Source organism: Monodon monoceros, unplaced genomic scaffold, assembly GCF_005190385.1.
Source record: "Monodon monoceros isolate NGI ecotype Baffin Bay Population unplaced genomic scaffold, NGI_Narwhal_1 Super_Scaffold_6, whole genome shotgun sequence".
NCBI classification, from domain to species: domain Eukaryota; kingdom Metazoa; phylum Chordata; class Mammalia; order Artiodactyla; family Monodontidae; genus Monodon; species Monodon monoceros.
The window spans coordinates 61786823-61814504 of NW_021703783.1; the positions used below are offsets into that span (position 1 = coordinate 61786823).

General features: G+C 39.1%; 1 protein-coding gene across 1 annotated transcript in view; it reads left to right on the forward strand.

The window, feature by feature from the left end:
* SYT1 (synaptotagmin 1) overlaps nucleotides 1-27682 on the forward strand; it is a 535754-nt gene that overhangs the window by 427651 nt on the left and 80421 nt on the right. Inside the window, exon 10 of the mRNA XM_029205603.1 lies at nucleotides 23356-23473. Coding sequence (XP_029061436.1) covers nucleotides 23356-23473 — 118 coding nt within the window. The remainder of the gene's footprint in view (nucleotides 1-23355; nucleotides 23474-27682) is intronic.

The window sequence follows — 27682 nt, forward strand, 5'->3', positions numbered from 1 at the left end:
TTTCACTCTTTTACATGTAGCTGTCCAGTTTTCCCAGCACCATTTATTGAAGAGGCTGTCTTTTCTCCACTGTATACTCTTGCCTCCTTTATCAAATATAAGGTGACCATACGAGCATGAGTTTACCTCTGGGCTTTCTATCCTGTTCCATTGATCTAGATTCCTGTTTTTGTGCCAGTACCACACTGTCTTGATTACTGTGCTTTGTAGTATAGTCTGAAGTCAGGGAGTCTGATTCCTCCAGCTCCATTTTTATTTCTCAAGATTGCGTTGGCTATTCGAGGTCTTTTGTGTTTCCATACAAATTGTGAAATGTTTTGTTCTAGTTCTGTGAAAAATGTCATTGGTAGTTTGATAGGGATTGCATTGAATCTGTAGATTGCTTTGGGTAGTAGAGTCATTTACAATGTTGATTCTTCCAATCCAAGAACATGGTATCTCTCTCCATCTGTTTGTATCATCTTTAATTTCTTTCATCAGTGACTTATAGTTTTGTGCATACAGGTCTTTTGTCTCCTTAGGTAGGTTTATTCCTAGGTATTTTATTCTTTTTGTTGCAGTGGTAAATGGGAGTATTTCCTTAATTTCTCTTTCAGATTTTTCATCATTGGTGTATAGGAATGCAAGAGATGTCTGTGCATTAATTTTGCATCCTGCAACTTTACCAAATTCACTGATTAGCTCTAGTAGTTTTCCGGTGGCATCTTTAGGATTCTCTATTTATACTATCATGTCATCTGCAAACAATGACAGTTTACTTCTTTTCCAATTTGGATTCCTTTTATTTCTTTTTCTTCTCTGATTGCTGTGGCTAAAACTTCCAAAACTATGTTGAATCATCATGGTGAGAGTGGGCAACCTTGTCTTTTTCCTGAACTTAGAGGAAACGGGTTCAGTTTTCCATCATTAGGAACAATTTGGCTGTGGGTTTGTCATCTATGGCCTTTATTATGTTGAGGTAGTTTCCTTCTATGCCTACTTTCTGGAGAGTGTTTTTTTTATCATACATGGGTGTTGAATTTTGTCAAAAGCTTTTTCTGCATCTATTGAGATGATCATATGGTTTTTTTCCTTCAATTTGTTAATATGGTGTATCACATTGATTGATTTGCATATATTGAAGAATCCTTGCACTCCTGGGATAAACCCCACTTGATCATGGTGTATGATCCTTTCAATCTGCTGTTGGATTCTGTTTGCTAGTATTTTGTTGAGGATATTTGCATCTATGTTCATCAGTGATGTTGGCCTGTAGTTTTCTTTTTTGTCACATCTTTGTCTGATTTTGGTATCAGGGTGATGATGGACTCATAGAATGAGTTGGGGAGTGTTCCTCCCTCTGCTATATTTTGGAAGACTTTGAGAAAGATAGGCATTCACTGTTCTCTAAATGTTTGATAGAATTCACCTGTGAAGCCATCTGGTCCTGGGCTTTTGTTTGTTGGAAGATTTTTAATCACAGTTTCAATTTCAGTGCTTGTGATGGGTGAGTTTATATTTTCTATTTCTGCCTGGTTCAGTCTCGGAAGGTTGTGCTTTTCTAAGAATTTGTCCATTTCTTCCAGGTTGTCCATTTTATTGGCATATAGTTGCTTGTAGTAATCTCTCATGATCCTTTGTATTTCTGCAGTGTCAGTTGTTACTTCTCTTTCATTTTTAAATCTGTTGATTTGAGTCTTCTCCCTTTTCTTCTTGATGAGGCTGGCTAGTGGTTTATCAATTTTTTTTTATCTTCTCAAAGAACCAGCTTTTAGTTTTATTGATCTTTGCTATTGTTTCCTTCATTTCTTTTTCATTTATTTCGGATCTGATCTTTATGATTTCTTTCCTTCTGCTAACTTTGGGGTTTTTTTGTTCTTCTTTCTCTCACTGCCTGAGGTGTAAGATTAGGTTGTTTGAGATTTTTCTTGTTTCTTGAGGTGGGATTGTACTGCCCTAAGCTTCCCTCTTTGAACTGCTTTTGGTGCATCCCATTGGTTTTGGGTCGTGTTTTCACTGTCATTTGTTTCTAGGTATTTTTTTATTTCCTCTTTGATTCCTTCAGTGATCCCTTTGTTATTTAGTAGCATATTGTTTAGCCTCCATGTGTTTGTACTTTTTAGTTTTTTTCCTGTAATTGATATCTAGTCTCATAGCATTGTAGTTGGAAAAGATACTTCATATGATTTCAATTTTCTTAAATTTACCAAGGCTTGATTTGTGTCCCAAGATATGATCTATCCTGGAGAATGTTCCATGAGCACTTGAGAAGAAAGTGTGTTCTGTTGTTTTTGGATAGAATGTCCTATAAATATCAATTAAGTCCATCTTATTTAATGTGTCATTTAAAGCTTGTGTTTTTTTATTTACATTTTTGGATGATCTGTCCATTGGTGAAAGCGGGGTGTTTACGTCCCCTACTATTACTGTGTTACTGTCGATTTCCCCTTTTATGGCTGTTAGCATTTGCCTTATGTATTGAGGTGCTCCTATGTTGGGTACATAAATATTTACAATTGTTATATCTTCTTCTTGTATCGATCCCTTGATCATTATGTAGTGTCCTTCTTTGTGTCTTGTAATCGTCACTATTTTAAAGTCTATTTTGTCTGATATGAGAATTGCTACTCCAGCTTTCTTTTGATTTCCATTTGCATGGAATATCTTTTTCCATCCCCTCACTTTCAGTCTGTATGTGTCCCTAGGTCTGAAGTGGGTCTCTTGTAGAGAGCATATATATGGGTCTTGTTTTTGTATACATTCAGCCAGTCTGTGTCTTTTGGTGGGAGCATTTAATCCATTTACATTTAAGGTAATTATTGATATGTATGTTCCCATTACCATTTTCTTAATTGTTTTGGGTTTGTTTTTGTAGGTCTTTTCCTTCTCTTGTGTTTCCTACCTAGAGAAGTTCCTTTAGCATTTGTTGTAGAGCTGGTTTGGTGGAGCTGAATTCTCTTAGTTTTTGCTTGTCTATAAAGGTTTTAATTTCTCCATCAAATCTGAATGAGACCCTTGCTGGGTAGAGTAATCTTGATTGTAGGTTTTTCCCTTTCATCACTTTAAATATGTCCTGCCACTCCCTTCTGGCTTGCAGAGTTTCTGCTGAAAGGTCAGCTGTTAACCTTATGGGAATTCCCTTGTATGTTATTTGTTGCTTTTCTCTTGCTGCTTTTAATATTTTTTCTTTGTATTTAATTTTTGATAGTTTGATTAATATGTGTCTCAGCATGTTTCTCTTTGGGTTTATCCTGTGTGGGACTCTCTGTGCTTCCTGGACTTGATAGACTATTTCGTTTCCCATGTTAGGGAAGTTTTTGACTACAATCTCTTCAAATATTTTCTCAGTCCCTTTCTTTTTCTCTTCTTCTTCTGGGACCCCTATAATTCCAGTGTTGGTGTGTTTAATGTTTTCCCAGAGGTCTCTGAGACTGTCCTCAATTCTTTTCATACTTTATTCTGCTCCCTGGCATTTATTTCCACCATTTTATCTTCCAACTCACTTATCCTTTCTTCTGCCTCAGTGATTCTGCTATTGATTCCTTCACACTCCCCTCACCATCTTCCCCAGGGTCCCCCCATCACCACTGGACCCCTAACCATGGGTGGGTCGCTCTGGGTGTACGAACTCCTCGCTTCCCCAAGCCGCCCCTCAAGGGTGCTGTCCTGGAGGTCTGGCCTTTACTTTTGCTCCCCCTTCCCTCCCTCCCACTCCCTCAGGACCCACGCGGCTGGAGGGGGCCTCAGTGGGCAGAGAATCAGGCCTGGGATCTCAACAGGCTCCCGGGGGCCCAAGTGGGCAGGGGAAACCTGGCCACGCTCTCTTTTGATCCTCTGCCCTCCCAATGGTTCCCTAATTTCCCTCTTCGGGTGTGGGATCCCTTCCCCTCCCCCAGCCGCCCCTCAGGGGCGCCAGTCCCATCCCACCTCCACTTCTCCTCCCCCTCACTGCCCCCATGCCCCACATCCTACCCAGTCACTGGGGGGTTCCTCCCGTCCCCTTAGGTGTCCATGGTCCCCCACAGGTGCCTGGTAGGTGCCCTAGTTGTCTAGCCTAATTATTGAAAAACTCAACTATTTTGACTTTTTACAGTGTCTGGCAATCCAGAAAACCTTTAGCTTGGATTAGCCGGACTACAGCATGGAGACGGAACGTATTCAGGCTGAGAGGCCTGTGACAAGCTATAGTTAATAAGTTCTCCATGGTGTCAAAAGTAATAATAGTAACATGCCTTTGTGAGTTAAATTAATTTTGGTTTGTGCACTGGCCTGCATATAAATGTGAATGACATTTCCGAAAATGATAAGACAAGAGTTGAGAAAGCCAAGTGGTAAAGCAGAATGAGATGTGCTCACTAGAGCAGGGCCGCTCACTGCAGGCATCTGGGGGCACAGGCAGAGAGATGCAGGGTATTGTTACAGCAGAGGTGACGCCGTGGGGGGAGGGGTTGTTTTAGTTCATTTTGCCCTTTACAAAAATTCTGGAAGAGAGATTGTGTCTTTAGAGAAACTAAAGATGTTTGACATCCTGGCTCCCTGTTTGGTAATGAGAGAGCATCTTCCTGCTAATCTCTGATTTCAAGTGTCTTCAAACCACAGACATTTTTTTCCCTCTGCCTGCAAGAGGCAGCTGACTGGTAATAGCTTTTAAATGAATAACCCGTCAAGTGGCATTTTAAAGCCCTAATGGTTGTGTTCATTTCAGAGACTTCTTCGGATCCCCACACACATACCCTGCCACTGGCACAGATAAATATGCTGTCTGCAAAGAGTTAAAAGACACATGTTGAACCCAGGAAGAAAAGATCTTAGTATGACCGACGTAGCTGGTGTGGTATCTTATCTTTTTCTGTTTGAGCTCTAATAGTTCAAGGGTTGCAACCAGAAATCAAATTATAAGGAAAATGAAGATTTCCCTGTTAAGTGATTACTATAGATAGGAACTATATAATAGTTTATATTATGTAATTATATAATAGTTTTATATAACATATTATAATAGTTTATATATAAACTTAATAGTTTAAGGAGGAGCTATATAACAGTTTAAGGAAGCTGTGTGTCTCCTCTTACTATAAACTTGACAATTCAGTCTAGGCCTCATCCTAGAGTAATAATTCTCTACATTTCTTTCATGTATCTGTCAACACATTTTTTTTCCTGTCTGTTCAGGAGTACTGTTGATATACCACCCAATTTTTAAACTTGTATATACAAGTTTCTTTATTTCAATAAAATTAAGAGCACTGTATTCTAGGCTATACACATTGTTTGATATCCATAGCCATCCTACACTCTCTTGGAAGTATTCTCCTCATTTTGTAAAGGAAAAGTAAAGGGAGTCCCCACAGTCATACGCCCATTAAGTTACCAAGTCTGCATCTTAACTCAAGTCAGTCGGAGCCTATGCCCCTGTTAACACATAACCATAAAAACCCTTGCCCTGTTTTCCAGCAATCAATTCACCGTATGTACTAAAGGCTTCCTATATAAGCAACTATGTTCTGTACCTTCTACATTTAACTATCCCAAACGAAAACACATCAGCAAAGGAAATAGCTCCTTGGTGGAAGATTTTTCATTAATCTGATGCCTCAATTCAACAACATATCTACAGATCATTCTATGCTGGGCCCTGGTGATACAGAGATGAATTAGATACAGTTTTTCCACTCAAGGAGTTCATAGGCAACAAGGAAGGGATGATGCTGTCTGGAGGTGAGGAGTTCAGAAGGGGTGATTAGATATGAATGAGGTGGGTTATAAAGGATGATTAGGAATTCAACAGGTCAAGAATAAGGATTTCCAATCGGGGAAGAAGGGTGAGCATCTGAAACATTCGGAGAGAAATAATGTCTGGCTACGATGTAATGCATGTGAGAGGAGAATGATGGAGGCAGGGGCTAAGCCACAAAAATAAATAAGGGTAATATTTTAGTGCTTTGAATTTGGAAGTTAACATTTTACTCTGATAGTTGGCAACCAGGAGGGTATTAAAGCTGCCAGTGGCCGTATCAGCTCTATGGCTTAGAAAGCTAATCCTTTGGCAGCATGACGATGAATTGAAGGCTCTTGCTTCCAGAGGCAGAGTTCATGAAATTACGTGGCAGTGAAAGTAAGAACTCAAATTTGAAAAGGTTTTTAAGATATGATTTATAGAAACTTGTTTTCAATTAGACAGAAGAGTGAGGGCTTGAAAGCCATTGAAAGTGATTCCAACTCTAGCTTGGTTAACTGAGAAGTGAGCAAACGGGGCAATAAATGAAATTACAGAAAGATGCATTAATTTTAAGGATAAACATTAAGTTCTATTTTGGACATGTTGGTTAAAACAGAATTCATTTCCATTTTAGATCATATTAACATCCTACTTCTCCCCCATCACAAACTTGTTTAAGTGCTTTATATATCATATTTTATGTTCTCCTATATAGTACCCTACCCAGCATCAACCTGCATTGCTTAAATTTTCCTGATTCCATCATCTCCTTAACAGTCTAGTATTTTTCTAAATTGCTTATAAATAAAGCCAGAAGTCATGTCCTTTCTTCAAAGGAAAGAAACCTCCCAAGGAAAAAATGTCCTGAAGAACAGAAAGTGAAGAAAACAACCTTCATCCTTGCCATTAAGCTAGTACATTTTCTAGCTTCCTCAGGAACTTCCACTCCTCCCAGTGAGCAGCCAAGTATAATAAACCACTACAAGCACCTGCTCCTTCCTGTGCTGATCCAAGCTCAAGGTCACTGAGGGGTGAAGTGGGGGGACAAAATCCAAGCCACGTTTTACCCAAGGATAGGACTCAGTGGACTTCAACTCAGAGAGACCCACCGTGTGAGGAGACCCTGAGCTACCCTGCAGAAGGAGGACCTCAGGTGGGGCCCAAGTGCAGTGAGATGGGCATCTCCACATAGACATCTTACCAGGTCCCACAGCTGGCTGTCCATGTCCACAGCTCTTCTGTGTGTCCAAGAACAAACTCGTAAGAGGGCTGACTGAGAGCAAGAACTCTGTATCAGCATTCATATGATATTATCCTTCTGTTCATTAATACAACAAAAATATGAGTGTCTGCTATGTGCCAGACACCGTACCCCACACCAGCTGAGTAAGGAACACACAAAGATGGATATAATTGTATTTTGTGAAAACTCATTCTTAATTTTTGATGGATAGAAATGCTAAGAATAAAATAACGAGCATGCACTGTGCACATAAACCATATTCTAGGCATCATTCTAAGCACCTGATGTATCTCCTCTCATTTGATCCTCACAGCCACCAGTTGAGATCAGTACTATCATTATCCCCATTTTATCCAGGAGGAAACTGAGGCTTAGGGAGATGAAACAACCTACCCTAAGTCACCTAGCTAGGAAGTGACAAACCAGGGTTTCAAATCTAGGTCTATCTGACTTTAGACTCCAGCTCTAAACCTCTACCACCTGTAGCCCAACAGGTACTTCAGCCACAGATCCATCCCTACACCGTATCCATTGACCTCTGGCCACGTGAGAACAGAGAATACAGCACTTATCACGTGTTTAGAGAATGTGGCTTGCTTTTATATTTTTCTAATTCACTGCTTGAAATAATCCCTTTCTTGCATTTATTTATCCTCCTTTTTGCAGAAAGCTTATCCTTCTACCCACTTTTTCCTTATTTGACCTCACCAAATCCCTGTGAGGAGAGAAGAATATAATTGATTACCCCTTCTGATTCAAGATGATGTAATACATCTCCTTTTAGTCGATACATTTAACTCAGGCAACCTCAGGAACGGAAAGGAGAATCAGGGAGCCTGTGTTTGGGACGTGCTTCTGCTCCTCTGAGAAACCTTTCATCTCAATAGTCTGCAGGTATACATGGAAGACCTTGAGACGGTCATTCAGAAATTGTAGCCTGCTGACTCCTGTGCGCTCAGGAAGACATGAAAGCAATTGCAAATTGCTTAACAGAGGGTGCAATATTAGAGATGAAGAATCTGGCTATGAACAGTTCCACCAGGGAAATGCTGCCATGTGACATTTTTTTCCAGTTCAGCACCTTGTGCTAATAGTATCTTACAGGCTTAGTGTTAGATACTATTGAACAATGATTACCCAATATAAAAAGAAAATTAAAATTTCACGAGATTTGCCACATAGAAGAAAAAGCATGGACTTTGATGCTTAACAAACCTGTGTTCTGGGTTCTAATAACCATGTTACGTTAACAAAGTTACTCCACAGGGCTGAGCCTCAGTTTGTCCATTTATGAAGTAGAGACAATGATAACCTGTACTTCATGGCTGTGAAGATATGGAATAAATTATATGAAGTATCCAACACAGAAGCTGATCTGTAAAAGGCAGCCCGATTTTTTTTTTTTTTTGCGGTACGCGGGCCTCTCACTGTTGTGGCCTCTCCCGTTGCGGAGCACAGGCTCCGGACATGCAGGTCCAGCGGCCATGGCTCACGGGCCAAGCCGCTCCGTGGCATGTGGGATCTTCTCGGACCGGGGCACGAACCCGTGTCCCCTGCATCAGCAGGCGGACTCTCAACCACTGCACCACCGGGGAAGCCCTACATAACAATTTTATACATATTCTTTTTAGCTTCAAATTCAAAATGATGTCCCTTAGATTTCACATATTCTTTCTCTGAGTCAAAAGATTTTGGGGGGGTCATCTGAAGTATATATGGTGATTTTTTTTTAATTTATGTCATTTTTATTTATTTGCCAAAAATATGCATGAAAGCAATGGAAATAAGGATTACCTCAGGCTCTTAATTTGTCCCTTTGCAGAATTTATTGAACAATAATGGTTACTACTTTTCTAAGAAAGAGTTCATGGAAATCTGCAAACTACTTTAAGGTACAATGTTGGCAAACATGCTTTTATGGGATTTCAAATGTGAAAAAGTTCTCTTTTTAAATTTTTATACTGGGACATCCCTTGTGGCACAGTGGTTAAGAATCTGCCTGCCAATGCAGGGAACATGGGTTCGAGTCCTGGTCCGGGAAGATCCCACATGCTGTGGAGCACCTAAGCCTGCGTGCCACAACTACTGAAGCCTGCACGCCTAGAGCCCGTGCTCCGCAACAAGAGAAGCCACCACAATGAGAAGCCCACGCACCACAACGAAGAGTAGCCCCCTCTCTCAGCAACTAGAGAAAGCCTGCACGCAGCAACAAAGACCCAACGCAGCCAAAAATAAATAAATAAATTTATAAATAAATTTTTAAAAATTTTATATTGATCTCCATTAACAGGATATCACATAATAAAATCCGAGATGAAAACCATAGATAAAAACTAAATCCTAATAAAATGATAAAAAAATCACCTGATGAAATTGGCCAGAAATTTATGGGTCCATTTTCTCAGTCACATTTTCTAGAAGCTAAGTTTCCTTCATTAAAAATATGATGTTCAAAGTTGAAAACCAGAATGCCGTTACAAATAAAAGAGGAAAATTATCACAGTTTAAAATGCCTTGAGTTACAGTTGCATAACACACATTCTTAAAAATTCTTTTAGTCTGTGATGTCCTTTACATAACAATAAAAACAAAACCCTGACATCTCAGCAGGTCACTCCAGCTGTCAGTCTGAATACACGCAAAATGAAGCAAATAAGATATACCTATGTGCTTTCTTTGTCTGAAGACGATAGCTTCCAAGCAAATTCACATCACACCCATTTGCAGATAAACTGTATTTTTGCACTGTGTGATGTAGTGACATCCCCATTTCCATGCAAGGGACCATTGAATTCCCTAATGATCTGATTTTCTTAACGATGAGCACCAGTGAACTTTCCCCTAGGCAAACCAGATGGAAACGAAATTGTTTCTGCAAAATGAACAATTTGTGAAATGTTGGCAAATTGAATTCCAAATATACTTAGAGATGATCTTGACTTCCTCTGTAAGTCTGCCACAACACGCAGTGCATTTAAGGCCTACATGAGAAATACACTAATTATCTGTATAACCTTTAAGGAAAAATAAATGAGAACAGAAGATCACCACTGGAGAGAGAAAAGCCAGACTCTGATAAAGTAGTAATGTGTAGATGGGACCGTTTCACTAAGAAACTGAGATTAATGTAGATGTTGTTAGAGGTGTTCACTTATCACCTTTGAGATTGGTGATCTATTTTGTGAAGGGGGTAACTCAAGCTAAGCAAATTTCTTCACATTGTTTCAAGTCAGTTACATAGCCAAGATGAAGATATAAATTCAAATGCCTAATCTATATGCATATAATTTGCAACTCCATATATTTTTATCTTTATCTGAAAACTGAATTAACTGGGCTGTTCATGAGAAAGATTTTGTTTCCTTTATCCACAATCTGATTATATTACTATTTTCACAGTGACACTGAAACTATCAAGTAGATGCAACATACTTGTGGTACAGAAGATGGACTGTACTTTTCTCTTTACCTCAATAATCCTTACAGGTCTCCTCGTATTCCATCTATGGAGGGTTGCAACGCCCCTGGAAATGGCCATAGTCATAATTGGGATTTGTACCTATTCAGAAATTCAAATATTCCACCTCAGCTATTATATCATCAAGTAATGAGGATTCTTTTGCATCTTTACAAGAGCCAGCTACTCAATGTCTAATAAATAATGAAGTAGTGGAAACTATTTTAAAATGGTTATTCTACTGATATTAACCTAGTAAGAAAATGATATTAATACATCTCACGTACAGGTTTAGTATTTCAAAGCTCTTTTCTTTGATTTCACTTTATTCTTACCAGTTCTTTACTAGAAAATGTAGTTGCATTATTATATATAAATCTAGTTAGAGTTTCTCTCCAACCAAACTAGCCAAATTCCCAGTGTTACTCGCGTATCATTTTTAAAACCTATTCCCAAACAGTAACTGTTTTCTCTTTGGCTCTTTTATATGTTTGTCCTGTCTAGTTTTTCCACTAATGATATTTATACATTTCCTTGGCATGTGTACTCTCTCAGAAAGCTTGATCCCCAAGATTCCACGTCCATATTCTCTTTGCCTTTAATAAGAAACCCAAATGATATCTTAACTCTAAAGAAACTTTATTGTCAGCTATGTGCTCGACAGTTTTTTCTTTTTTGTTTTTACATCACTAGTCCATATAGCATAGCTTTTCATTTCTTCCCCATCAGAGTCTTGGCCAACTGATTCCAAATTTTTCTTACAATAGCACAAAGACTAAAAATTGGCATTTCCTCTGTCCTATCCCTTTTCTACAGTAAGACACAATGGCTCTTGACCTGTAACTTTATATCGACTTTTAGCCATATGGCAGACACTTTGTTAGGCAAAAGTGATGAAAATATAAGCCTTGTTTAATGAAAGAGGCAAATAGGGAACAGGCATCTTGTGTATAATATTATAAGCTATACTGAGAGTTTAAAAAGGTGTCATTGAAACAAAAATAGGGAAGAAAAGCCATTCATGAGAATGGCCAGGGGATGACTCAGTAGAGATGACAGCTGAGAATTAAGAGGAATCCAGTAGTAAAACAAAGGGAGGGAGGTTATACCAGTTAAAGGAAGCAGATGTCCAAAGATATGAAAGCGCAAAAGAACATGGTGCAATCAACAACATGCAATAGTTCTTGTTCTGTTGCCTGCAATCCAAAATGAATTTGCTTTCATGTAGTAACATTTCTGTTGTATAAGTGTGCATCTCCTTTGCTATTTCTTTATATAATACTTTTATCATTTTCCTTTGTATGTCCATGGGCTTCATCCTCTGCTCTGGTGTCATCTTCATAGGTTGTCCTTTGTATTTCCAAAAATCCGTTCAAGTGAGACCACCCTTTCCAAGAGTCTGTCAAAAGGGTGGTTGTGTTTAACCTGAATCCTCCTACTTCCACTCTCTTAATTCTTCTTGCTCATATAGATTATGAGAACCAGAACAGTCAAAAAGCTGGTCTTCTTCTTTCCCTGCTACACATTCACACATCTAACCCATAATCCATCCCTTTCCAAAAATCCATCCCCCCACTCCTGTGGCATTCTTCCCCTACTCATGGGTATCAAGAACCCCCAGACCAATCCCTTCAGGAATGTTCACTTCCCCCTTCATTGTCAAGTACTTGCACTTTATTGGAAGATAAAGTAAACAAACTGGCTTTTCCCCTGACTCCTTACTCTCTTTTTCAAGTTTCTTTTCTCTCCTCTATTCCTTTCTCTATTTTTTCTCCACTGCCTTGCCTCTGCAACCTCAATTTATCGGCTTTTTTTCCCATCTTCTCTTTCTTCAAGGCTCCCATTTGCTATGGGCAGCCCCCTTGGCAAGCTGAAGCCGGAAGTGGAAAAGCTGGACTTGGCCCCTATGACCTCCCTCACCTTGCTTAAGTGGCTTTTCTCCCCTTGCCAGCTTCTGTGTGACTAGCCTAGTGCATAGCGTGCTCTTTTTGTTGCCTTCTTTTCGGTTCTCTTCTCCATGATTGTAAGCTCCTCTTGGCTCACGGGTGGGTCTTACGTAATCCTCACGGAAAGAAAGAGCAGGCACGATTCATCTATTTTAATGGTGCAGGAAGAACTTGCTTGCAGTGCCCCCCTGAGGTGGTTGGTGGCAGAACTCAAGTCTACGGAGCATTTACCTTCCCTTTCACCCAGACCTCCCTGAGAAGGAAAACCTTCCTGGGGCAATGGTGTCTCCTACTTGTGTGGTATTACCATTCCTTCTGGATTTCTTGGTCACCACCCCAGAACTAAAAAGGGAAAGTGTTCTTTGGATAAAACAGCACCTTGGCTTCTGAGTTCTCTCTGTCAAGACCCTATTCCCCCATGGTACCTTTCACGTTAGTTAGGATGCACCAGTAAACGTAGCTATGGAGTGACAGAGGTCAGGGTACTAAGTCTTTGCAGTTGTTGAGTATGATTAGTAAACATTTAATGCTGCTCTACCAGAAAGACTATGTATAAATCATTCAAATGCCTATCTCTGCCAGTAAAAATGACACATCTCAGAGTTGAAAGTGCCAAACTATGCCTTCCAAGGATTACCTGGCATTGTTTTTCATGACTGCTCCAGCACCAATGGCCCATCTTCTGGCATATTATTTATTTACAATGGCTTCCTTTATAATTGCCTAGGTCAAATTTGCATTTTTATGTAGAAATAGGTTGCTCATATTTCAAAATTACTTAGTATCCACATTTCTGGTTTAAAAGAAGATAACGCTGGTTCCCATAATCCAAATTTAACTATTTGGAAGAGGCCCCAAAAGTCACATGAAGACAAGAAAATAGAATATTTAAAATTGGGTCTGACCTAGAAAATCAAGGTAGTTAACAGAGAGAGAATGTTAAAGGGACAAAGCAACTTGGTCTCTTTAGATACTTTCCACAAACATTCTCCATTATTTCCCTTCGCTTCACATGTCCTCATACAATTGGGTCATTCACCTGCATTCCTACTTAGGTTCTCTGACTAGCTAAGGCAGCATCCCTAGCTATGGAGACATACTCACCATCTCTGGTGTTTTTGCCCATCTCCACTCACTTAGATAAATCTTCCATAACCCAAAGAACTGTCAACTAAAATTTAATACCATGATGGATTGCCATGTCATCCTCTAGGGGGCAAAACAGCGTTTCATATTATTTTAAAGGACTCCTAGAGATCTAAAGCTTTAGGGGAAGGGAATGAATGGTGGAATTTCAGGCCCCAAAGCACACTACAGAATGAAGAATCTTTTGACAAGGACACTGCCAGGACTCACTTTCCATTCTACATTCTGGTCGCATTCCCCTATCTGCCACTCGAAATTCTCATTTGAAATTAACCACAACAAATTCCTCTACCTTCTCTATACTGGTCCTCCCAAATATATATTTCTAAAATGGCACTAATCATTTTATGTTGAACTTTTGTTTTTATGCTTGTCCCCCTCAACACAGAATAAGTTTCTTAAGGTCAAGGACAAGTTTTCATCATCCATTCTTCCTAGTACCTTGCACCATGACTGACATATTGAAAACACAAAATAAGCATTTGGCAAACTGAATTAATGAAGTATAAGCATTGCTCATTTTCTACTAACAACAGAAAGTGAAATGGATCACTAATCATACTTTTGAAAACACTGTTTAGAATTCATTCATTTATTTCTATTAATTATGTAAGGCTAGGCTACAGTAAGAAGTTGGCCCAAACATGTAATGGTTCAGCAAAAGAAATTTATTTCTTGCTCACTCAGTAGTACAAAGTGGTTCCACATTGGCAGGTAGGGTTCTTTTACTGTGCCATTTGGGGATCCTGGCAAATTGAACCTCTGCCATCTACAGCACGTGGCTTCGAAGGTCACAGAGGTCACTGTCACAGTCATAGGAGAGATGAAAGATCATACAAAGTAGTTATGGGGGATTGAGTCTAGAAGGGCACACTTCACTTCTGTTCACGGTCCATTGACTAGAATCCAATCACAAGACCTCATCCAACTGCAAGGAGGGCTGAGAAATGTAGTCTAGCTATGTGTCCAGGAAGAAGAGAATGGATTTTGACAAACAGCTAGCAGTCCCTGTCAGAGTTGAGCACTCAAATATGTATGCATTCTTTGTCTCAATGAATATGTGCTAATCATGTCTTATATGCCAGAACTATGCATACAGATTAAAAGGGTACTGTATAAAGATGGTCAAGTTCATGTAAGTGAGATGCAATCCAATAATCACACAAATCAATATCCGATTGCTGTATATCATTACAATTACTGGGCATGATTATAGTAATGATAACTACAGTCAAAACTTCTAAAGAAGAGTATAAGGAACCACTAAAGAATATTTAAGAAAGGCTTTATTTAGTCTGGGAGTCAGGTAAGGCTTCTCTAAATAAATGTTGAGGTAAGGTCTGCAAGATGAGTAAAGTTTACATAAAAGGGAGAATAACGAAAGGACAGAACGTGTCAAGCAAAAGGAACTGTTCATATGGTGGTGCTAAGAGTACAGTTAACATGACTTATTTCATGATATGAAGAAGCCTGATATGAAGAGGCTGAGGAGTAAGCAGGAACAAGACCTTGAAGAATATTTTAACTGGTGGTAAAGTTGTGGATCTTTATCCCAAGAGAGACAGAAGACCTACTTGAGGATTTTAAGTAGAGGATTTTAAGTAGATTTGTTATTTAAGAGGCCGACTCTGCCCACTATATTCCAGGAGTAAATTGGAGGAGGACAATTTAGAGACTATTAGAATATCCCAGGTGACAGATTATTGGATTAGGGGGTAAACACTCTAATATTGAAATATTAGAGATTTATTGGAAAAGGATGGAAACAAGTGAACCCACTTGAGAGATTTCTAATAGGTAAAATCAGATCTCTAAAGAAGTCAATGGTCAGTGATAATGCCCAGTTTTCTGGCTTTAGCAACTGTTTGGAGGCAGTTACCAATACTGAAATAGAGAGAACCAGGCTTGTGAAAAATGTAATGCAATTCAGTTTTTGGCATTTGAGTCTAAGATCTTTATTTAATGTACTAATGTGGAAATGACAAGTAAGCAGTGGATATATAAGTCTGGAGTCCAGATAAAAGATCTGAACTGAAGAGACAATCTTGGGAATCACTTCTGGATTGTAACTAAAGCCATAGACTGGGACAATATCAGTTTAAGAAGAAAAGAAATGGGCTTGGACTAGAATCAGTGGCCAGAGAGGCAGATAAATCAAGAAAGCCTCCAGAATTACAGAATCCAGGGAAGAGAGAGAAGTCAACACATCCTGCTGAGGGTTCAGGTTAATGAAACCTGAAAAATATTTATGACTTACCAAGATGGATGTCATTTGAAAACTTGGCAGAAACCATTTCAATTCAATAAAGTAAAGGAGAAATCAGTAGAACATGAACAAATAGGGACAGTGATTGTAGACAACTCATTCAAGAAGTTTGGCTTCTCTAGATAGTGCCTATTTCGACCACCCTCTTCCCTATATATGGCACTATGTATGGGGAAGAAGGTGGTTGAAATAGGATTTTTGTTATAATAGCAAGTGCTCACATAGTACGTTTTATGTGCCAAGCACTCTTCTAATTACTTTACTTTGCCTTGTATTTTACCATGTTTATTTTGTTCCTTGGTTTTGTATGCTTTATTGTGTACTAGTATCTAGGACAGTGGTGGCCCATAGGAGATGCCCAATAAATGTCTGATGAACAAATAGTTAATGCCCGTGTCTCAGTCCAGTGCTCTCTCCATCACTCTGTACTGCACTGTATTTTTATAGGCATTTTGATTTTTAATAGGCATTTTGAGTTTTAATAGCCATTTTGATTTTCTATTTTCATCATTTTTAGAGCACTTCAGAATATCCACTTTTCTGTTGTTAATTCTTATTTCTAATAGGACTACAAGTGTATCTCTTCATCAAAGTAGAAGTTAAAGATATAGTGAAAAAATTTTGAAGATATAAATCATAAATAGAAATCTGTCCTTAATTAAATTACATACATTTTATACTTATAGAAGAGTAACTTGTTTAAGTGCTTAGAGACTTTGCCCGTGCATCCCTGTGCCTGGAACATTCTTGCCCTGTCCTTCAAGGGGTTCACATTGACTCTTCCTGTGGGATCTTCCCATCTCAGCTCAGGTATTTTCTCTTCAAGCACACTTACATGTCACCAACCCCCCACATATACTAGCTCTAGCTGAAAGGGGAAAGCTGGAAGACTTGTCCTAAAGCTACATTTGCATGGCAAGCACATTTGTTTTACAAAGGATGTTTATTTGGGGTGGCTGGAAAAATTTATCCTTGATTATTGGGGGTATAAATCTCCAAATAAAGTCTTCCTTCCTTAATTCTATCACTAGACCCTGGCAAGTTTCAACCTTCTCTTTGCCCCCAGAGTATTTGTGCCACCTGTTCAGTGCAGTTAACACATGATATTGTTATTCTGTTTAGATTTGTCTTTCTACTACATTCTGAACTTGTTTAAAGTCATCTTATTCCTCTAGGTATCTATGGAGCCTAGACTAGACCCTGGAAGAGTTTATGATGGAACTTAATCATTGCTTAGTAAGAAATGAATAGTTGAATGCATATGAAGTTAATCAATTACATGGTAACCTCACAAAAATAAGTATTAAAAGAAATAACATAGTCTCATTCACCTGAACCATTCACTGTCCATTTGCACGCTAGGCCAGATTCAGTCTTTTTAGCCTGGGTACATCCACAGCAACATTTCACACTGTGACCATCTGGACCATTAGATGTAAATACCGATTTGCAGATACTTCAGGGGTAGGAGAGTAGTTATGGGAATAAAAAGAATTTGAAAGATACTACCACACAAAGGATATGTTTAAAGCCACCCTATCTGTTATTAAAATTAAAAACCTGACATTGACCTTTCCTATAAATGAATAACATCTTTGTATTTTTACAAATGGAGAATACGCAAATAGTCTAGATTTTCATTTTGAGAGACTGGACTGCCATTTCTGTCACCTCTAAATAGATGCCCAACCTCAGGAAAAAAACCTTCTATTCAGAGAGAATATCTCCAGTTTAGCACATAGAAAAATCTAAAGATTAACATAAATAGAGTATGTCCTTTTAAAATGTCACAGCATTAAGTCAATTCAGGTACCTTTTTAAAACTCATTCAAAAGTATAGCATTTCCAACAAGTGTGTGAACTTAGCCCCATTTGCAAAGATCATTAAAGTGAACACCTCTCTTTACACATAAAATGATGGATGGTGCTATAAAAACCAGCATACATTCATTTTAATCAAGCTTTTTATTTACCCAATGGAGATGACCTCTGTTCTAGTATCTATAATGCTTTTCAAAAAGGAAAGGTATTACTGTAGTTGTCTATATTAAATCATTAATTCATGTCTACTCTATTCAGTGGATGCTTTTAAAAAAATATCAGAATTATCAAGCTGCTCAGAACAAAGGTGCTTTCTGATTGTCAGCTCCATATTCTAAAAGAGCAGGTTAATTTCTCTGAATCTCACAGTTGGAACTTTCTAACACTAACTGGCAGTTTCCATCTAGTGATCAAGGCAATTGATGAAAATAAATTATACATAAAGCTGAGATTTCTAATAGTAGTAAGGTCCCTTCATGAGCTAATCATACCAGCAAAAGCACTCATCTGTCGGCTGCAACCCCATAGGGTCTTGAAATTATCGTATAAAAACTGCACTTCCAGGAATGTTTTCGTTTCCAGTTTCATGAAGGGACTAACTGAGCCATGTCTACAGAACTAGGAACAAAGAAAGACCTCTGAATATATTCGTTAGTTGACTTGTTGATTAACTAGAAACACTTGATATATCGAGTACTAGTGTCCATGCTGTTTACAAAACAAGACTGGTGAGGCTCTCTTTTCAATGCAATCAACCGTTATTTCTAAGCCCCTATCATGTGCCTTATTAGGTAGTATCAAGTACAATCCCTCTTCTGGAGATTAGGGTGAGGGGAACTCACAAATATGAATGGGGGAAATATCTCTAGGCACCATACTACTGGCTATAAAGCAATTAATTACTAGTAGAAATCCTTGTGCACTGAGATACTTAAAGATATGGAACTTGGACTAGGGCTTAATGGTTGGGGTAATTTAATTAGGCATAATAAGGAACTACAGACAGACATTGTAGATGAATTTCCTGACTAAGCAAAAACCTGGTGATGGGAAGGAAGATAGCTCAGAGACGTAGTCATTGCTGTGGTGACCCCTCCACACACACACAGTCTTGCACCATCTTCATGATGAAGGCATTTATTCCACTGGCCAAGAGTGTTGATGGCTGACACTCGTAACAACTGAGTTCCTCCTTCTTAGAATCTCCCTCACAGCTGAGGAGGCCCTGGTCCAAGATGTGGGGAAAGGCCACATCCAAAGACCGGTGGATTCAGGAGCATAAAACTCATCTCTTCAGAATTTAGAACATCTCTGAAGAGCTATTTTAGCTCCAGAACTTCCCATAGGATCGACTGAGGCCTTTGGTGTGACTGCATCATAGCCCAACTTCTCCACCTGAGCCATCCTGCTTTCTGCACTCTCCCACAGGTGTTGATTCAAAGGACACATCCCAATCTCCCATTTGCAAATCAGTTTGCTTCCATAGAGAACCCAACCTGTGGATACTGAGGACATTGACTATAATTGATAGTAGGGAATCTGCATTTATTCCATCAATAGGCATATATGGCTCTGCTCTGTGCCAGCCATCTCTTGTGGATCTCATACTCTGGTGGGGAAAACCTCAACAAAATAGAACTTCAAGCAATATGTGCTAGGATGGGGGAAAAAAGCAGGGCATGGGGGTAGGTAGTGTGAGTGTTTAGGAGTGGATGGAACCTCTTCAGATAGCATGGCCATATTAAAGGTCTCTAAAGAGGTGATATGTAAAGCAGAAAGCTGAGCAAACTAATAGAACAATCCATGATAGTATCTGGGGGAAGAATATTGCAGGCAGAAGGAAGAGCATAGGCAAAGAGTCTGAGGTCAAAGTGTACCTAACAGGTTTGGAGGAGAGGAAGTAAGATCGGGAGTATAATGGTAGGAGATGGAGGGGTGAGACCCCCATCTATAAGGCCTTTAAGTGTAAGGAGTACAGATTATTCTAAGTGAAATGGGAATACATTGAAGGGCTTTGAGTAGGATTGTCTCATGACCAGATTTCCACTTTAAAAGGATCAGTCTGCCTTCTATGTGAGGAAGAGTCTAGAAAGGAGCAAGAGTTGAAACAGAGTGGCTATCAGGAGGCTATTAGAGAAATCTAGGTCAGGAATTATGTGATGATTTAGACTTAAGGTTACCAATAGTCATGGTTTGCCTGGGATCGAAGTCTCCCAGTATACAGGACTTGTGAGGCTTAAACCAGTAGAGTCTTGAGCAAATGAGGGTGGTTGCTCACCCTTCTTGGACTAGAATGATGGCCCTATAAATGGGGAGATACGGTCAAATTCAAAATATATTCTGAAGATTGAGTAGGTAGTGAAGTTGAAGAAAAAGATTTGGATAGTTAGGGCAAAGTATAGAGCTTCTTGAAAGCCAGGAAGATGGGTTTGGACCTTTGAAAGATTAGCTTGGCATTAGTATGTGGTCTACATTGGACTTTGGTGAGACTACGACTTAAAGAAATCTTTGCTCAGACTACTTCAAAAGAGATGACAGAAGTATTTAGGGCATAGTCTCACAGCGTGGAAATGGAGGTGAAGGGGATAGAGGTAGTGGTGGAGGCCATGGTGTAAGGTGATGATAGTAATGGCAGCAAATGGTAGAGATGCAGGTCATATTGGAAGTGGAGGTGGTGAGGGTAGAGGTCATGCTGATGATGGTGGTAGAAAAAAGTGAAAGAAAAAATACAGTTGAAGATACATTACCCAAAAAAAGAAATGTCAAGACTTGTAGGCTGAATGACTAGAGGAAAACAAAAGGTAAGGTGGCCACTGGAAACATGAGTTAGCGACCCTGACAGGTAAGAGTGCTGAAAAGGCAAACAGTTGAGGGGAGGGTTTGCTGATGAACATCCATTTACTAAGACAATCTAAAAGTGAAAGGAGAATATCCTAGTGGGCTGTCAGTTAGGAATATTAGTTTCTACGATTCCAGATGACAGTCTGACACTAAAGAAAACTCAGGGGCTTCCCTGGTGGCGCAGTGGTTGAGAGTCCGCCTGCCGTTGCAGGGGACACGGGTTCGTGCCCCAGTCCGGGAAGATCCCACATGCCGCGGAGCGGCTGGGCCCGTGAGCCATGGCCGCTGAGCCTGTGCTCCGCTACGGGAGAGGCCACAACAGTGAGAGGCCTGCGTACCGCAAAAAAAAAAAGAAAACTCAGGATCAAGTCAAAAGCCTTTGAGCATTAGCTCCATGCTGAACACATCAGGTAACCTTGCGTAAACCGAGTTTAAAAATTTTAAAGCACTGAAAAGCAACTTCAGTTGATTAACATAAAAATACATGCTTACTTTGGCATACCAATTATGATGATTTTATGAGCAAATGAAATCTTACATGTTCAAGTTCCTAAGTTAATGAATTAAATGGAGATCTGTAAAAGGTGCTAAGATAGGTACTTTTCTCTATTTCCCTTTCTCCCAAAATATCCACTTTGAAATCCGGTCACTCATTCTTCCCCCATCCCATAGCTTTAAAATTAGAGGTAACTTGACATATTTCTTCTACTTGAGGTATGGTTTTTCAAACTGCAGCTGCTTTCTTCTGAAACTAAATATGTAAAATCTTAAAGATTCCCTAGATATCCTAAGATTGAAGAATCAAAGTACACTAGAAGTTATGACAACTCTTTGTTTAGAACACCTGAGATGCCTATAAAGTGTGGAATTAGATTCTGGGCCGCGAAGAACGGTGTCATTTAAGAGAGGACAGGTGATTAGGATGCTCAGAATGGCCTGGTTCTCCGGCAGTTCCCCAGGAAGGTTACTGTGGCAAATAGACTCCTGCAAAAAGAACCCTTCTGATGAGCATTTCTGAACAGCAGTTTTGTTCATTTACCTTTCTCTTGTCTCCTAAGGTTCAGATGAATTTGTCCATCCTTTGTATTAATTTCTGTGCTATCGAGGCCCGTTCTGTATTTTCAGAGACGATGAAATGTAATCTAGTCCGCTAGACTCTCCTGATGTGTACATTAATTCCTAGGGGTGAGTAGGCACATTACAAGTAACTTATCTACACTAGTGGAAGAGAGGTATGACCTAGATAATTCAAAATGGGGGCATTAGCTCCAATTTCCATATATTTACTTTTTGAAAATATGTGGAAAGTGATCATTCAGAGAAGGACCTTGTCTTCAAGGAGTTTTTAGTCATGTGGGGAAATTAAGACACGCACAGTAAGACCAAAAAAAGTCCCCTTAGTAACGTAAGAGATATGTGGGTAAGGTGCTATGGGAACTCAAGAAATGAAAGAACCATGGCTATACACACATGTGGTGATATTTTCAAAAGCATTACATAAGCAGAAAGTACCATTTCTCTCTTCCTCTCTCTCTCTCTCTCTCTCTCACGTGCGCGCACACGCACACACACACAGACATTGAATATATTACTTCTCACCTATCGATAAATTATAGAACAGGTAGATACCCTTTCCTTTTTGAAAGATGGATTTAATGAGTACCCCCCAAAAAAGGAATTGCATTTTCTTAATTTGTTGGATTACATCTAGGCAGTTAATTTAGCCAATTTAACATATGTCAAGATAACAGAGAAGGCCCAAAACAGCCATATTAGGAGTACAACAGGAGAAGACCTGAGGATATGGCCTTCTGTACCTCACTCCTATGTTAGAAATCTATCTGCAAAAGTCTGGCACAACCATTACCTTCTTTGGAATTACTATTGGAGGGGGGATGGGCAGGGAAAAGATGCAAAGAAATAAACCCTGATTTGCCATACATATACTTAATCCCGTATGTCAGTGAGCAGTCTAGCACCTCCAGCATCTGAGAATACAACAAACTGCACACCCTTGCCCCCCTCTCATGCATTAATATGAATGCAAAAATCTTCCTCATGTTCAATTACCAAAGTTCTTAGTTATCCTAAAGAGTAAAACACTTAAGGTGGGAGAACCCATAGGCCTCTTTCCTGAAAAAGGTAAAAGTTCTATATAGCGTCAACATTTTAAACTCTTCAGTTATTCAGAGATGCTCAAATATAGGATTGGTGAATGTTCTTGAAACTAAAATATGATACCAATGAAATAACGTGAGGGTATATGAGAAACTTTGTGTTACTGTGTATTTCACTTTTTTGACCCACCGCTTAGATTTTTATAAATTTTAGGATAAGGAAAAAGAAAGTTAGACCTCACTTGAAATGAGTAAAACTAAAAGTGCAAAAACTTATATACGTTTTTGCCTTTTTGCCTTTCTGCTATTAGGAATTTACAATTTCTCATCAATAAATAGAATTTAAATGGAACACGAAAGCAAGTCTTTTTCCCCCAAAAGTCTAAGTATTACACATAATCCTATTTGAAATGTCAAAAGACAAAAAAAGTAGGTAGGTTGATTCTACCAAAAAAGTGTTAGGCTCTTTTCAAAGCTATTTAATCAAGTTATGAATTTTTGCCAAGAGTTTTGCAGTACTATTCAGAAAACAGTCTCTAAAAAAGTCTTCTTGGTCCCATCTCCTGAACCATTGAATTATGGATATATTTTGATGAATGTTAAAGTATAGATGAGCTACTTAAAAACTGAAATGAGTTACAGTCACTCTTGATGATACCTTAGTGAATGCAAGACCACTGGGTAAATGCCAGTGAATGTTAAGAGTTTTCAAATTCTAATTGTCATAATCCCCCTCCCTGAGGAGTTTACAGTGTTTATGTACAAACTACATTCACCTTTATTTGAAAAATTACTTATACTTTCTTTTTGGTTTTCATAGCAAGAGAAATTGGGTGATATCTGCTTCTCCCTTCGCTACGTACCTACTGCTGGCAAACTGACTGTTGTCATTCTTGAGGCAAAGAACCTGAAGAAGATGGATGTAGGTGGCTTGTCTGGTGAGTCTGATGTTTACTGTGTTTTTTGATGCTGTTTCATCGTGGATACCAAATGCACAGCACACGTGCCACAATGCCCCACTCCTTAATTGGTCACAGTTCTCTTTCCCATGGAACCTGGAAGCAGCTTCAGAATTCATCCCAACACAGAGACCCAGGAAGCCACTCTCAGTTTATTAGAATTAGCAAAGAAGATGAGACCTATTTTCCCACTTCACAGCCCAGGTATCAATTGGCAATCCTATAGCTCTGAAAGCTGAAAAACTGCTTCTCTTTTGAAAGGCAACACCTATGACCAATTATAATTTTGTTCCGTTTTTTGGTTTTGTTTTTTGGTCAAAATTCATTTATGATATGAAAAATACTGTTTTATCTGAGACTCATTAGGCTAATACTTAATTTATATAATAAAAGACAAATATTAGGTAAGTATATAGCCTAAGATAGTTTTTAGCAATACTGTTTTGTGTGAACATGCAGCATTTCAAATATAAGTGAACAATAAAATCTGAGGGTGAATCCTCATGGTAATGCATTTATTCTCTACAGCTTGTGTTGGGGATGGGGAAATTTGGGGATTTAAAGTTCTGTAAAACCCAATTTTAGTTTTAAAAAAAGTGAGTATATTCTTTTTTTTTTTTAAGTGAGTAAAGTATATTCTTTTTTTTTTAACACCTTTATTGGAGTATAATTGCTTTACAATGGTGTGTTAGTTTTTGCTGTATAACAAAGTGAATCAGTTATACATATACATATGTTCCCATATCTCTTCCCTCTTGCGCCTCCCTCCCTCCCACCCTCCCTATCCCACCCCTCTAGGTGGTCACAAAGCACCGAGCTGATCTCCCTGTGCCATGTGGCTGCTTCCCACTAGCTATCTATTTTACATTTGGTAGTGCCTATATGTCCATGCCACTCACTTCGTCCCAGCTTCCCCTTCCCCCTCCCCATGTCCTCAAGTCCATTATACTTGCTCAAAAGCAAAGTCAAATGAAGGACTTGTCATTTCCACAGCAGAACACAATTGTTTTTATTTTCTTCTCTGTGTGATTAAATCAGTTATATTCTTGATCTTCTAGTAACTAATTAAAGTGTGAGGAATTTTCTTGATATGGCACAGGGTCAAAAATAGACTATAGCTGTCATTGTTCATGGCTATGGAATTAGATCCAACATTACTGGTTATTCAGTGCTTTCTCTAATAAAAATATTGCAAACTTCAAAAGGTCACCCTCATGCAGCATGGTGATTTTATATTATAAAGTATAACAGCTAAAATATGCTAAAGCTAAGGTTCCACTTACTGAACCACTAATTTGTCAACCAAATTCTCCTGGTGCCTAAATTTACTTCTCTTTATAAATATATTGCCTGGGGAATCTGCACGACTTCTTTCATGTCACTAAGACCCCATTTAAAAACTTGCTGCTTTCATTGCCTAATGGCATTAACAGAGCAAGTTTAAAGCAATAAGCAGTTTCTTTCAAAAATGTAGAGTATTTACTGTGCCTAAGATGCAAAATACATGCATACACCTATGTATGTATCTATACACATCCACCTTTTCCTGGCTCTGTCCAGTAAAAAGGCCTAGAAACAAAGACTGACCTAGTAGCCATGACCATCCCAGAACCAGAAATGGTGTGAAAATACAATTTCTCACTAGAAGAACCTGGAGCTTATTGGAGAAATGGTAGATTCCAGGTGTGGCAAAGGAAGGTATACAAGACAAGCCTAGAACATCTCATCATACCAGAAAGCAAGGAAACTATCAAAGACTAAGGGAGTCATGTCAACAGGCTTAAGAGTCACCTTGAAGAGGCTTCCACTGGCCAAAGATGTGATCATTTGAACATCAGTAATGATAATAAATGCAATGTATTTAAACCTAAAACAAAAGAGTATTTAATGTGCAGAGAAATTTTTAGGCACGAGAACAGTTTACCCCCAGAATTCTACTTAGTATCTTGAAGTCTGACTTCAGACGCCTTTGACCTTTCCACTTCCTTTGGTTCGATAGCCATCTATCATCATCTAGTTCTCTGCATCCTCTCTCCCACACTTCTTTCCAAACTCCTATGCGAACCACCTCCTCATCACCTCTATCCAGTGCTCTCCTGGTCTTCCTCCCCATTCACCTTAACACCCTTCATCAGAGTTCCAGAACCAACTCTACCATGAAGCCAGTAACTTCAGGGTCCCTTATTTGTTCTGTCTCCTCCCAAAGTCCTAGAAAGGAGTCCCCATGGTCACAGATAGATATTTCACCCACAATTTGTTAATCACAGTTTGTGCCTCTTGACACTCTCACGCCTCTTCCATCATCCATCTCTCTTGTTGTTCAGCAGCATCAGAGATGCTACAGGCATTTGTGAGGTTTAGCTACGAGAAGTTGGGTCTAACAGGACATTATTTATGTGGCTTGCAGTCATAACCATGTGTAGTTGGGTAACTGCTAGGTATCCCAGTGAAGGAAGGGCTCCTGGCATGACTCCTACTACCCATTGGGCTAACTCAACACTGTGACATGGAAGGGGCAAGGCCAGAGGTCATATCTAATTCAGTCTTCGTAACTCTATAAAAGAGAAAAAGATATATTCTTTTTTCAAATGCCAAACTACATTTGCTGAAAATAGCTAGTTAACTGGAACCAAAGTGGGCTGTTTTGCCAGGGTTTACAATTATAGTAGCTTCACGACCCACCCAACCCAGTTCCACCCCTAAATTTGAAGTACCTGGAATGATTTGGTTGAACAGTTAAATATTAAATTAAGGATATTTAGCCTTGAAATAGCCTTAAAGAGTCCTAATCATATGGGCTTCCTGCTGCCTGTAAAATTAAGTCATAATCACTCAGGTCTACATAATATAGATACTTCCAGACTACACCCCACCATATTTCTATATTTGAACCAAGTTGACCAGCACACTGGTCCCCAGAACAGGCGATGGGATTTGCTGCCTCCACTGTTTGCTTAAGTTGTTTCCCTCACCTGGAATCTCTTCCATCCACCAAGGTCTAGCTAAACCCTATCCATTCTTCAGGCCCAGCTGAAGTCTTATTTCCTCCATCCATTGAACAACTATGTATTGTGTCCCTACTTTATGTTAGGCATTGTTCTGAAACCAGGTTTACATCAGTGGACAAAACAGCCAAAGGACCCTGCCCTCATACAGATTACATTGTAATGTGCGGAAACAGACAGGAAGCCAATAAATAAGAAAAGCACGTTGTACACCAAGAGGTGATAAGTGCTATGAAGAAAGCAAAGCAGGGAAGTAGAATACGGAATGTTGGGGAGAAGCTTTAAATGGGGTGGTTGGAGAAAGACCCGTGAGTAGGTAACCTTTTGGCAACAACCTGGAAGAGGTGAAGAAGTGAGCCATAGGGGTGCCTGGGACAGACAGCATTATACGTGGAGGGATTCCATGAAGGCTTTTTTGATCCATCCTAAAAGAACAAATTTTTTCCTTTTTTAAATGCCAGGAGTTTGTTTACACCCTTCAAACATCACGCTTCTCTCACTAGACTGTGCTCTATATTTATATATCCCACCATGCCCACACTGACTGGTAGCACTGAGCTGAACTGCTGAATGAATAATCAATTATTTACAAAGGAGCTATGGCCTGAAAAAACAAGTCTTGCATTTCAAATTTGTTTAACCTACTTACCATTAAAATAACTTTAAGCACTTGGATGGTCTGTCTCAAAGTAAGTTGACCTATGTCCAAGGAGACCAAAATTATATAATGAGGTCCTTCCAGGTAATTTGAATGCCAAACTACATTTGCTGGAAATGGCTAGTAAATTGGAACCAAAATGGCTTTTTTGCCAGTGTTTAAATCCCAGTCTCCCACTGTTAGCAATTTGACATTGGACAAGTTATCTAGCTTTCTAAGCCTCAGTTGCATTATCTGTAAAGTGGAAATAATTAGAGAATCTTATTTATAAGGTTATTGTGAGAAATAAATGAAAGCTCACTAAAGTGCTTACTGACTATTACTGTAATTATTTCTATTAGTAACCTTATCAAATCTTGGGCTAAATATGCAAAATGTGAAAGCAACCAATGGATAGTTTAACCAATTCCTTGATTTAGTGGGAAAAAGCTTTGATGGGATTGGCTGGTCAATTCAGACAAAGAAATATCAGTAGACACCTGTATTCTAAGTCCCAATATCAAATTAAGACAATATATGGGATTA